The sequence below is a fragment of the Diabrotica undecimpunctata genome, chromosome 6, assembly GCF_040954645.1.
Source record: "Diabrotica undecimpunctata isolate CICGRU chromosome 6, icDiaUnde3, whole genome shotgun sequence".
Taxonomy (NCBI): domain Eukaryota; kingdom Metazoa; phylum Arthropoda; class Insecta; order Coleoptera; family Chrysomelidae; genus Diabrotica; species Diabrotica undecimpunctata.
Window position 1 is genome coordinate 14,241,145 of NC_092808.1, and position 14,568 is coordinate 14,255,712.

Here is a 14,568-nt window from a genome sequence, read left to right on the forward strand (position 1 = left end):
AGAGAGATAGAATCTTGCACGGAAATTTCTGTGGTCATGGCTGCAGCAAAATCCACGTCAATTAACTTCTGTCTGTTTATATTTATTAAGCCACATTTTCCAAACCCCTTTACCGCAATAGTTGGAGTAGCTGCAAATGGAAATGCTTCTCCAAAAAGTTTAGATACCTGATACTGTATTACTAATCTACCAGGATTATTACGCAAGAATCTTTCGATCGCTTGGACATAATATGTATTTAAGGGCTCCATGAAAGAAACATCGAGTGGCTGCAGCTTATGGCTACAGTGGGGGGAATGCAAAAAAAGGTTGTGTCATTTTCTCTAGCCCTTATATTTCCCCCAGCTGACATAGAAATTACAAATGTGCTGAGAACACCTCTTTCTGCAGATATAAGAGATCCGACTTGCCGTCGCCCCTTTAAAGCAAAAACTTTTGAAGACTTTGAATGGTCATAAGTCCAGTTTCATCAACATTGTAAACCCTATGAGGAGGATATAAGTGATGTTTTTGAACATCCTCCAAAATGTCCAAAATTTGGTTACATTCGTTTTGTTAAATGTTTGCGCCCTTGCTGCTGAAGTCGCCTCAGGTTTTCTTAACACAAGCTCAGGATGGCGCTTTCTGAACACAGTTACTTAATCTTTTCCTGCTAATTTTGTTTCTTTATTGAAATAATGGTGGATGTTATTCCGTTCAGCCAGTTGGTAAACAAGGCTGCGCAAATCAGCTACAGTAATTCAAAAAAAAAACGTACCTCCATCTCCAAGAGATAATTTACCAACTGCTGTTCTTGTTCTTCGTTGAAAATAGCTTAAAAATGGCCTAATTTAACTTTTATATTGTCAGTGGCGTCTTGATTTTTATTTAGTACGCGACGTTTTAGCGTGATCCTAGGCACATTGTAAGTTTTAGCAGCCTTTTGATAAGGAATTCCGTCTTTCTTCACGGCATCAATTGCACTTTGCATCGCTGCGGGTTCCCATGACTGCTGATGATTCTTCTACTGATATTTTGACACCACCGCTACACCTGAAAAAAAAAACGTTTTTAGCATTACATGTGAACTACATAGAATTACATAGCATTAAAATATGAAAGTAACACGGAGTTTTCACCTTAAATAAAGCTACAATAATCGTATACAGTAATGTTAATTTATTGTATCATGTAAATACATAGTACAATAAGTGATCTTGGAATATAATTACTAGTCTACTTATTTGCTAAAATAGATTTGTTGCAGATGAGAAAACCCCTAAACTAGACTTTAATCGGTAAAAATTGAAACAAAACACATGCTATTATTATGCAGTTTGAAATGCTTAATAGTTTTAAACGAATCGAGCAAGGCTTTACACAGACACATCGTTTTGTAGCCTAAATACACCTCTTTTAAGACGTTACTATCATTTGCCTGTATTATGAATGAAATTTTGCTTGTAATAATTAATTAAATACACTTACCTTATATCAGGATGTTGAAAAACACGAACATTTTGAATAACTATTAAACAAATGATCAGAACAGCTTACAGCTTTAACACATCTAGGATGATGTTCAAATGAAAGAGTTGACAGGCCCGTCGCTGTGTATCAACAACGTACTGTGCAGTAACAACCAGTGACCTTTATGACCGCAGTGGCCACTATGTACCCTTCCCCTAAATATCATTCAATTAAAAACAATATTGAAACATCTGTTTAAAATTTTATGACTTTTTTCGTTTAAAAAATAATTTCATATAAATACAATTCTTATTTTTAAACATCGTATTTAGTTCATACCATAATCAAATTTACTATCAAATGATATTTAATTCTATTTTATTATTAATTTAATATTTCGTCTGAATTTGACAGGTCTATTAGAAGTAAACAACGTATGCTTTGTTAAAACGTTAAAAGGTGGCGTTAGGAGCAAGCATAATAATTTATTAAATTAGTTTAATATAATATAATTTGTTTAAAATATAAATAATAAATAAATAAAAAAATTACTTTATTGTATTTTAAAAATACAGAAAAAATAGTATAAAGCTTCGTAGTATATTGTAATAGCTACTGTAAAATCTATTTAAAACTAGGTCGGTATCCCATCAGTGTCGGATTCGGGAACTATATTATTCAAAACAGCAAAACTAAAGCGTAACTTAGTGGTTCATTTCTCATTGGTAGATTTAGCACACATAACAGTAAATACGAAATGCATCTAAGAACATTGACGCATTCTACTATTTTTGTTCCACCCTAAACGACTGTACTTAATTCTTATATATTAAACTTCGCCTCTTTGACGGGTCGATCTCTCCCGCGCTCGATATCTCTGGAAGCTTCTAGTCGCTTTCGAGATGCAACCGTTACATGGGCTACCGAATGCATGTCCGTAACACTGCTCCCCTCTTAGATATGAGCGTCCCGATCAGCAACTCTATATGTAGGCCCAGGATGGCGGAATCTACAGGACTCTCCAGCTCCGCAAAAACCCATAAGAAAGAAATAACAGTCTACTGTCTTTGAAGGACACGATCTCTTCGGATTAATGCAACACACAGTAATCCGTATGCCGGTTTCTCGGAAGATCACTTCAAGCATGCTTCTGACAATCTTCCAATCCAGATTTTCTAGTGCATGGAATATCTGTGGTAATGCCAAATTCTTGATGTCATAATTGCACACGATTTCTTCAGATTAGTTAGAGTACGCCATATATCCTCGTAGCTTGCTCTGTCTGTATACGATTTCCTGGTCACTATATACAGCAAAGATCGAGGACCATCTTCTAATCTCAGTACTCTTCCAACTTTAGGCTGCTGATTTCTTAACTAGTCCAAACGACCGAACTTCTTATAAAATACGGATGAGATTCCTTTAGTCGTCTCAAGATCTTGTGCAACACAGTGGGCTAGAGAGACTTATGCGGAACACTAAAAAGATCCTGCTAAACTTCTGTGGTCACGCCGAATGTAGCACTCTTTCTCTCTACGTAATTTGACATAAATTCATTAAAGCTTGGTCGCCGGTCATCTTTGATCTTATGTTAAAGGGTTCGTGCTTCTTCTGTTTCATTTGAGCCAGCATAAGGTGCAAGACGATTTATGTGAACTACTTTTGGTTTACCTTTCGGCAACTTCTTAATTTGGTATATTACGTCATTTATTCTCTTTTTAATTTCATACGGACCTTCCCATTGTCTTTGCAGTTTAGGAGACAGGTCTCGACGACGTTGTGGATTATAAAGCCAAACAAGATCACCTACTTTATAGCATTCATTCTTGCATCGAGAATCATATTGATCTTTCATTCTGTCACTGGATAACTGGATGTGTTGTTGGGCAAGTTCATGAATGTTGTTCATTCTTAACTTCAGGCGGTCGACATAATCTTCGCTTGCAACATGTTCTTCGGAAGGTCTGCAGCCAAACTCTAGGTCGCAGGGCAAACGAACTTCACGACCTAACATCAGGCAGGTTGGAGTTTGGCCTCTAGTTTCATTTACGGCCGAGCGGTAGGCCATTAGGAATGAATGAATGTGCTGGTCCCAATCTCTTTGATGTTCTGATACAACTTTGGACAGGTGTTTACCCATCGTTCGATTCATCCTTTCGACCATTCCATCTGATTGAGGATGCGGGGGTGTCGTTCTGGTCTTATTGACACCAATTAATTTATAAACGTTTTGGAAAAGGTTTGACTCGAAGTTTCGCCCTTGGTCGGAGTGCATCTCCAAGGGAACACCAAATCGGCTAAAGAATTCTTTAACAAGTACCTATGCAACGGTAGCACCTTATTGATTTGGTATCGCATAGGCCTCAGTCCATTTCGTAAAATAATCCATGGCTACCAGGATATATTTATTTCCATCATTCGTCTCTGGAAGTGGACCTGCAATGTCGATTGCTACTCTTTCCATAGGACTACCAACATTGTACTGTTTCATGGGTGCCCCCTTTTTACCAACTGGACCATTACTGGTTGCACACAGTTCACATTTCCGGCCCCATCTTCTTACATCATCTTTACAGTTCGCCCAATAGAACCGTTCTCGAACCATTTGCAGACACTTCGTAATACCAAAGTATCCACCTGATGTACCGTCATGCAACTGACGCAATACTTCTGACACTTAACTTTTAGGTACAATCAACTGAAGCTTAGTTTCTGTACCATCATCGTTCTCAAAGGTTCTATACAGAAGATCATCTTTTAGCACTAGGCAATTCCATTGGCTCCAGTAACACTTGACTTCTAGACTACATGCACTAATGTCTTGCCAAGAGGGTTCTTCACTTCGACGCACCCTATCCAATACTCTTTTTATACATGGATCATCTGCTTGAGCGTCTTGTAGCTGTTGAGGCTGCCATTGATCATTAATGACAGTAGTTCGTCTCTCGGTGCAAAGTCGTTCTTTCAATCTGTGATTACAATTTGTATTGCATCGCCGTCTTGACCGAGCCTCTGCACTTGAATCACTTTGTTTTGTTCTGTCCAATGATTGGCTGTCGCAATAGCTTCAAATTGTCTAAGGTATATGGACCAAGAAGACTTTCCATCAAATGGTGGCAATTTGAATCTCATATGATGTGTCGTTATATCTCTAGGTGATTCTTATTTCACTACCGGATCTAAAGCTACTGTATTAACTGATGGTAGCACTTTCGTGTTAGTTATCATGGTCTTTAATTGTTTGATCTTCTCTTCTACGTCGTTTAAATTTTTCTGTATCTTATCGAATGTTCTTGAAACTTCTTCAAATTTCTTTTGTTCTGAATACATACTTCTTTAATTATTTAAGTCGAATCTTCTAGATACATTTTCGAATTTCTCGTCGTTTTGTCTAGCTGCTTTTTTAATAATTTGAGAAGTTTCTTTAATCATTTGAGACGTTTCATCGAATCTTTTGGAAATATTCTCGAATTTTCCATCAATTATTCTAGTTAAAATCGCTTCTTCTGCTGATTGAAACTGGAATGTTTCTTGGTCGTCTCCATTCTTGTTGAGAACAGTCTTCAGTCGTTCTTGGAGTATCTTTTTGGACCCGTTGCAGTCTTCATCGCGTTCTTCTAGTTACGCACTCAACTGTCTTACTAAAAGTTGTACTAGCAGCATCTTTGGTCAGGCACATTCGTACTTTTTAAATGTTTTTTTGTACAAAGGTCACTACCGAACACCGTGGATGTTCCCGACGAATAATACTTTTCAAAAGTTCAAAAGTCTTTTTCAAAAGTCACTGCTGAATTTATTTTTTAAATAAATCAATTATCCTCACACCGGACACCAACTGTAGCGAGATTAAATAAAACGAGCGGTTCGAATTTATATAAGTATATTTATTTATAAGTTTACAGCACGAAAATATGTTATGAACTAAACTAAACTCAAGTCATAACAGCGTTACATATATATATATATATATATATATATATATATATATATATATATATATATATATATATATATATATATATATATATATATATATATATATATATATATATAACAGTTATTATGTACTAGAATTTTCTGGAGTAGTCCACCTCTAATTCGCCTCTTTGACGGGTCGATCTCTCCCACGCTCGATATCGCAGAAGCTTCTAGTCGCTTTCGAGATGCAACCGTTACATGGGCCACGTTGAATGCATGTTCTTAACAATATTTTAGTCTGTTGTACAACTTTCATAACAAATAAGTTACCTTTGGAGAATCGCTGAACTTTTGCGTAAAGTCGTCTTATAAAATCAATCTGCGTACAAAAGCCATCGTAATTCTAGTTTGGAAATTCATTTGTTGGGAAAGCTTAAGTTTTGTATTATATGTTTTACCGATCATCAAATTCTCAGCCAATATTTTAGGGTCAACAAACTTTTAAAAGATGTTAGTAGTTCAGATTTCTTTCTTTAGTGGTGTAGTTACCCTACCGGAAATACAATGTGAATTGTCCTAGCCTTTTATATGGACAGATTATTTCTGATCAGGCTTTTGTCAAGTTTGTGGCAAACATTTAATGCGGGTATACATTAAACAGTAGCAAAGGACGTAATAAACACAGCTTGGAACCTCACACTTAATTTTTAGATGTTTTTTTTTATTTCTCTCATTCAAACAATACAAATATTTATAGTTATAGAGACAAATAGCTTTGTCTCTATCTAAATATCGTTAGACGAAAATTAACACTCACAACTGCAAAATTGTGATTATGATAAAATAAATGTATTATTGTATAACATTATTGTATAACAGAATCGATTATCGTTTAAATATAAAGTTATATGCAATATTAATGCGGTCCTGGAATAAGTTCTACAATCCATACTGACAAATGTGTTGGTTAATACAAAACTTGTGTACAGCTGACTGCTTGCTTATTGGAGAGAGGACACAATCAACTAACAAGGAAGACCCAAACTGACACATTTGAAAGAACAGTGACATTTGTCAAATAAAAACAAAAATCAACTAATAATTTGGTACGAGAATAATGTTATAATCAACAGAATCAGTAAGTAAATTACAGTGACCGTGTCATCGGTAGAGTGAAATGAATTGTAACTAATATAAAATGCAAAGTGCCGGCTAATTAAGCTAGTTATACCTTTTAAAAACTTAAACTTATAGTGAGATACTTTCAAATGTATGGGATTGTGTAAAATTTAAGGATATTCCAGTGATTACAGTCAATTTACAAGTAAGAAAATTTGTTTATGTATATTTTCTCATTTTATAGAATAAATATCCAATATAAATAAAAGAAAGACGTCCTATAATTCATAAGAATTAGGTAAGTGCCTAATTTGATAACCTTGAGAAAAAATCATTACTAATGTTTAACCCAAATTATTGTTGACAAGAATAAGGAACTAAGTATAGAAAAATTATTTACATTTTTAACCCATTACTCAATTAATATAATATATTCAATGCATTCCTGAAGCTGTCCTGGAATTCAAAAGTCCTTGGAATTAGTTAAGCTTTTTTTATAAATCAAATTCAATCTGACCATGATTGTTAAAAAAACTAATTATATATTCTTAACTATGTTTAGATCACCAAATAACTTTGACCATCAAACTAACCCATGCCAAATCCATTTGAATGCTTAAATAACTTTTAAATTGGCATTTACTTCTAGACATTTTCAAAAAACATTTAAAAGTAGTACACAAGGACACTATATTTGAGAGTATTGACTTTATTTATATTAAGTTTAAATTATTTTAAGGAAAATTTGTTTCAAAACATATATATCACCAGTAATAAAAAAGTTTTATTGATGGATAAGTTGATAAATATGTTAAACATGAGATATTATCTTTATCTTTGTACTATCAACTTCTGAGCTTACTACACTAGTCAGTATACTGTATGAAACAATTTTTTAAATTTTTGTTTGCAAAAATATTTTACAATTTTTATTAATTTAGGGAGAATATCTTCATAAATATTGTTATTAACAGAAAAAACAATAAGTAATTTCTCATTCTTTATAAAATATTGTCAGAAAATCTTTTTGTGGTAGTTATGAGAGTTTTATTTTTCCTAAATCAGTTTATGAGAAACTGGTAACTGAAAATAACCTCTTTATTTCAGAACCTTAATACAATATTTAGTTTAAAATATGATCCAAATAAATTAATTAAATGGTATGTAAATAAGGGAGAAGCTGACCACTCAATAAGTCTCTCATAATATTAACCCTAGTATGTGTTAAATTTTTGTGTGTTTTATATTGTTGTGTCAATCCTGTGGTGTTCATTCAGGCTGAAGATTTTTCTGACCTGTTGGGTAATATTTCATTTGATCAAGGTAGTTTTTTGTGACTATACGAATTTTTTGGAGAGTGCTGAATACTATATTTTAATTTTTTGATTAAATTCTTTGTAATATCGTTGATAACTTTAAGTAGTAAATGGACTGTTAGTATTCAATAAATCTAATTAATTAATTCACTATAAATATAAATATTTAAGATTAAGATCATTCATAATTTTATTTTAGAATTGTTTGAAAAACTATTTCAGGATTGAACAATGTTTCCTTATATTAGATATTTCTTATTTGAAATTTTATTCTCTATAATGTGGACATCATCACGTCTGTTCGTATTTTTCTGTTAAAAAAATACACTCCATGATATAATTTTCTGCATTTTACTTTACTATTATATTTTTTCTTTATCCCTTAATCTTTCTTTTTTATATTTTGACATTCTGGACATAATTATTATAGGAAGCTTGTTGAATATTTTTTTGCCTATTTTTTTAAATCCGGATATTGTTTTTCGTAAGTAATACTATGATTTTCTATAATTTACTGCATTTTTTGTATGGCAAGGCACATTTGTTAGCAGTTATTTTACTCCTTAGTATTTTTATTGGTAACTTTATATTTTATTTTCATTTAAAGTACTTAATTATGATTAATTAAATAGTTTTAAGTAATAGCAGTTTTTACCCAATATTTCTTAAATAAGTTATGTATTTTCCATATATTTCTATGTTATGTAAGTATATAACATAATTGTATATGTTATATGTATATTTATTTATTTATTTACAAGATGTCCCAATTTTTACAAAAATTTAACAAAAATAGAATATTCTAACCATAACAACAAAACTAAAACTAAATATTAAATAATGATTAAATAATGTTAAACAAATGATTAAATTACAATAAATTAAATTAAAATATATTAAATTTTTCTGAAAATCTTATTAAGAATACTCCAAGTTAATGGTCTCTTATCTTCCATTTTTAACATACTCAATCAATGAGTGCTTAATTCTTGCAGATTTTATATCCAGCAGGTCATAAGATTGATACATTTTATATTGTACTTTATTATTATATTATTTGTTTCAAAAAGAAAGAAAGATAAGCTATGGATGCATAACAGAATATCTTAATTTCATGATATCAGGCTACTGCAGTTTTTAATAACTTTATGATTTTTTATCACATTGAAATTGAAAAATTACATGTTTATCATCATTTAACTGTATACAAGGTAGAGTGACTTTTATTTTAGCCTTTCTAACTATTTTGTCCTTTCGAAAAAGTAATTTAGCTTGAGTTTCTCAACATAGTGTGAAATATATGTGATGTGAAGAGTGCCTCTTACTCAATTTAAGAAATATGGAGGGTAATTGATCAGTTCGTATCCCAATTTGTGTAATTTTGCCTGTGTATCAGCCTCCTTATGAGCAGGTGGGATGTATTAATGCAAGAAAATTATTTTCCGAGACAAACCAGGACATTTTGCTGCTATAGTATATACTACTAATTGTTGTATCCTTTTACTGGAATATTATGTCTTGCAAAAAAACCTATTTACTTTATGGCCAATCTTGTATCTTGGCTTTTTTCTGTGAGCTTTCACTGGTTTTTCTAAACTGCTTCGACTGATTTCTTGTCTTTGGTATATAAAATGCACACATATCTTGTTAAATCTTTCATCATCATGCATCAGCAAATGCAAATTATTACCCCAATAATTCTGTAAAAATTATCAATTTCACGTAAAAATCTTATACAGGTTATTGAAGATTCTAAGTCATGTGAGGGATAGCTGATGACAAAACCATGAATATTGTTTTTTAAATATTTATTTATTTATATACGGCATCCATTTACTTACAATTTTTACAAAGTTACATCTTAAAAACAATAAATTATTAAAATAACAATCACAAGTTTTACAAAGTTACACCTTAACAACAATAAATTATTAAAATAACAAACACCTCAGAATAATACAAACATATAAGAATAATACAGATGTACAACAAACTTATTGTAAGATACTTTTTAGTTGTTTTAGAGTCAAAAATATCCATTTGTCTTGGTAGGCTATTAGGACTCCGGACCAATTGTGTAGTTGGTTCATTGATACCATAATTAGTGAGGTGAAATGGCACTGAAAAGATTTCTGATTGTCTTCTACTAGGAACTTTAAGACTAACAAGCGATAAGAGTTGAGGACAATCTATAAAAGCATTGATACCTTTGTGTAAGAAACATAAATCTAACAATGTCCTCCTTGACTCAAGTGTTGGTAAGTTAAGACTATCTCTTACCCACTGATAGTTGTATTCCTCTCTCCTGTATCCACTCTTATAGGCTGCTACCCTTAAAAATTTATTCTGGACTCTTTCAATCTGTTGAATGTAACAGTGGTATGATGGGGACCATACAACTGATCCAAACTCCAGAATGGGTCTAACGAGACCATAATAAAGTTTTCTAAATGTAAACAAAGACAGGTCCACTGATGTGCGTTGGATAAATCCCAGCACTTTCATCGCTCTATTTGTTACTTGGTTCCTTGATTCCCAAATCTAATACTTCATTTTTCGAGGCTAATGGCAATAGATAGACAGAATTTATTTGTCTAGAATGTACAATGTATAGAACATTACACAAATTTATCTGACAAGTCGAAAAAAAATATTATATGTTATACAAATGTATATACACATTAAAAGTTTAAAATTCTTTAAACAATCATAAAAAGTTAAAAAACCATCTTGCCCACACCACTCAGACCACGTCAGCGCATACTGTTCCCGCGCATACTGAGAGTATAAAAGCAGCCACATGGGGTTAGACCGGCCGTCACTTGACACTGAGGAGTAGGCAGATTGAGACCTCAGTGCTGTTTGACGGTTCTTGTATTTATACAGAACAAGATATGTACTGGTACGTCACGAGTGAGGGGAGTAGGCAGATTGAGACCCCAAACTCGAACGGAACCATATCACTCTTGATAATGGCTCCAAAATGGGTGCCGAAACGTCGAGTTTTCAATTCTCAACGCGGTTCTTCCCGAGAACTTAGTAATTTTCATTCATCTGACCGCGGAAATTTATCCATCCATCCATTATATATATATATATATATATATATATATATATATATATATATATATATGTATTTATTTCAAAAACTAAAATTGGGCAAAATTTAATATTTTTGGACCTTCAATCATTAATTTTGCATAAACTATTGGGTCAAATTAAATGTAGCATAGCTCAAATTAAAGCTTTTTGTAGCTTAAAAGTTCCATAAAAAATTATAACCAACAGTTTAGAGTAACAAGTGGAGGTTATTCCAAGTATTGCGCTTCATTACGCTAGGCTGGTTTGAAAAATTCAAAAATTTACTAACATTAATGCTCGAGATCATTCATTTGTCTCTATAGTTTGGACTATAGACGTTTTAGAACTTTCAAATAGATTTCAAAGATTTTTACGTGAAATCACTGATTTTTTCACAAGTAGATTGAACTAAAATATTAATAAGAAAGTCACATTCTAATGTATTTTCGACATTAATTTTGTACGCAACTGTCTGATACTTAAAGTTTTAGTCAAAAGACACGTGTAGAACGTCCACGTTTAAATTCAGCACTTTCAATTTTCATGAATTTTATTTGGTGCTACACCTTCCAAAATTACATAAATTAAATTTGACGTAGTTCCCCCGTTTATCGAGTTGTGGTTTACTTGTTGCTATTTTTATTCAAACTTTCGTGATTAAAATTCATTCATACGTAATGCTGCAGTGTGTACATAAAGTGTGAAAAATAAATTTATTAATTTATAATTCGAAAAAATTCATAAAACATTTTGAATACAGAATATCATCGTCTATCGATGCTATTCGAAAAAAAAGTCGATCAGCTCCAATGTGACAACTACAGAGGTATAACCTTATTAACAACTTTTTACAAATTATAGCAAATATTCTCTACGAAAGGATACAAGTTTACACAATTGGCATAGTTGGAAAATAGCAGACCAGATTTACTCCAGAAAAATCAACAATTCACCAGATTCATTTAATAAGACACATCGTCGAAAAAACATTAGAATTTAACATTGAACCACATCGCATATTCGTCGACTTCAAGGCCGCATACAACAGTGTCAAGAGAACAGTATTATACCAATCAATGTGTGAGTTTTATATACCAGAAAATCGTAACTGATTAACTAAAATGACAATGTCTAACTTAAAAGCCAGCGTTAGGATACAGGGAGAAAATTCTCGATCCTTTGAGATACACGATGGACTCAGACAAGGGGATGTCCAGGCTTGCCTCCTATTTAACATTGCCTTCGAAAAGGCAGTCCAAGACACACGAATTAGAGAAGGCGGTACTATTTACAATAGATCAACACAAATCTTAGCATACGCTGATGGCATTGACATAATAGGGCGTAGCAAGCGAGATGTTGAGCAATATTTTCTAGAATTGGAAACGGCGGCGAAACAGTTTGGTCTAGTTATCAACGAAGACAAATCCAAATACATGTTGGTTACTAAGAATCGGAAACATGGATTCTAACGCAGAAGTATGAAAGACTTCTGAGAATAATCGAACGTAAGATTATCGCTCAGTGATCGTCGCTGAGCGATGATCGCGGTGTACCGCTTGTGTCGCTAGCCGCTAGCGTCGATCGTTAGCGACTGGTCCGAGAGCAGTCACACCACAGTCGCAAACGCTGAGCGACTATAGTGGCGTATGTATGTGATTCTGAGAGTTTTTTATTTGAGAGATTCCTTCTGGAGACCCCGGATATGGAATACAGTTTGTAGACGACTTTTCATATCCTTTTTTACTAAACTTAACACAAAATCAAACTACGTTCATTCAAACGGAAGAACTGTGGAAACTTAACATCATCTCCTAATAAATGGTTTTATCAAAATTTTGAAGTATCTTTCTTCTTGTCTTCCTTTAAATATTGCATATTTATCTAATCTTGCAAGACTTAACATTTCTTCGTCCCATTTCTTTTCTGCTAGCAGGTATTTTAACAATAATTGTTTTCTTTTTCATACGCTCATCGCTGCAACAAAACCACTTGTTCGCTAGACAACTCACTAAACAAATCATCGCTTCAGTAAAAACACTCTGCTTGCGATCATTGCTTAGCGATCATTGTTCAGCGACGATCGCTCAACGATGATCGCAACAGACGTCCCAGTAAAAACGTACCTATACTCCGCAAAATATTTAGAGCTATAAACGATCAAGGGCAGTGGCACAAAATATTTAATTTCGAATTATACCAACTATTTAATGAACCAGATGTCGTATTCATTAAAACACAGCGACTTAGATGGACCGGACACATAATACAAATTCCTGACAAAATTGCTAAAAAGCTAACGACAGGCACATCTATAGGAAAAAGAAGCAGATGCCTACCGCGAATTAGGTGGTTAGATGGAGTTGAGACCAACTTAGGGATACTAGAGATCAGAAGATGGCAAGAAACCGAGCAGAATGGAGACAAATCTTAGAGGATCCACAGAGGATTGTCGAGCCAAAGATATTGATGATGATGAATAACTTCGTCTATAGAAGGTAATAACTTCAAAAGTATTTAACAAGAGCATATAAATATTTTTCTTATATTTCCTCTTTTTTTTTCTAGTTTTTCTAGTTCTCAGCTGGCCTGTAGCTTGAATACTAGAGAGATTATCCTCTGTGGAAGAACTCTTTTTTCTTTTTCAAGTCACATTCCTTTATGCAGGTTGGACATCATCATAGGTTTACAGCAACTGCTGTAAAGACTTGTTTTGAGCTGCAATCATACCATTCTCTTGGGTTTCTCAGTCGAGATATTCGTCTTCCTCTCATTCTTGTTCTGCCCTTTATTTTGGCTTGGGTTATGAACCCCAAAAAGCCGTTTTCTCACACTCATTATATGTTAGATATATTACAATTTTCTTTCTTTTAATGTCTTTTTAACTTTATTGTAGTCTCTCTCTTCAATCCTGATCGGAGGGAGTGTAGTGGTCATCATGATTGATCGTGTCGTGTATTGTTCATCACCAAAGATCTCTGTCTCTGGTCATTTCTTTGTAACTCATGCATAGATTTTGTTTTAGATCTTCCTCGTGATGTTTAACCTTCTACCTTTCCTTGGATAATAAGTCTTTCCATGTTTTCTGTGTTTGCTCTCATAACATGTCCAAAGTATTTTAATTGTTGGAGATGGACTTTGCTGGATAGCCGTTTGGTTGCACTGTCAATGATGCAAAATATTTGATCCTCAAGCTTTTATTAATCCCGTTACAGTTGTTGCGAAGCTCATAATGCACAAAATCTGGATTTCCAAAATCAATTGGAACGATCCCATTGACGCTGATACGTTACATGCGTTGTTTTGTTAACAGTCTTTTTCATTTTAAGGACTTAAATATACCTAGTTTAAGGCTCATGGAGCTTGTATCTACTTACGTGTGAGTTAAATCAGAATAGGTGTCTTGTTCCCTTCTAGCATCTAAGAGTCGCATTGCTCCGATAAAACCCTTGAACCTCCCAAGATTGGAACTCATGGGTGCACTAATGTGTAATAAACTCACAGCAAAGATTGCTGACATTATTAAAGAAAAATTAGCTCGACTAGACTCTATAAATATGTGGTCGGATTCAGAAAGTGTTCTCGCTTGGCTTCGTTCATATCCTTCTCGTTGGATCCAATTTGTAGCAAATAGGGTTGCTCAAATTTTAGATAATTCCGCTAACGCTCAATGGAGGTACGTACC

The 14,568-nt window shown here is 33.4% G+C and overlaps 2 protein-coding genes across 3 annotated transcripts in view; one reads left to right on the forward strand and one right to left on the reverse strand.

Annotated features, from left to right (window-relative positions):
- Positions 1–953: 953 nt before the first annotated feature.
- On the reverse strand, positions 954–10,307 carry LOC140444232 (uncharacterized). The gene is made up of 2 exons (XM_072535980.1): positions 9,811–10,307; positions 954–1,032 (listed from the first exon to the last, which is right to left on the reverse strand). Exons 1-2 carry the CDS (start codon positions 10,305–10,307, stop codon positions 954–956), a joined length of 576 nt encoding a protein of 191 aa, XP_072392081.1.
- The window catches only part of LOC140443158 (oxysterol-binding protein-related protein 3-like), a 130,615-nt gene continuing 122,474 nt past the window's right edge, over positions 6,428–14,568 (forward strand). Inside the window, exon 1 of one of the 2 annotated variants that reach the window (XM_072534253.1) lies at positions 6,428–6,691. The gene's annotated coding sequence lies outside the window, so the exon portion shown is untranslated. The remainder of the gene's footprint in view (positions 6,692–14,568) is intronic. The other variant, XM_072534254.1, reaches the window with a different exon arrangement.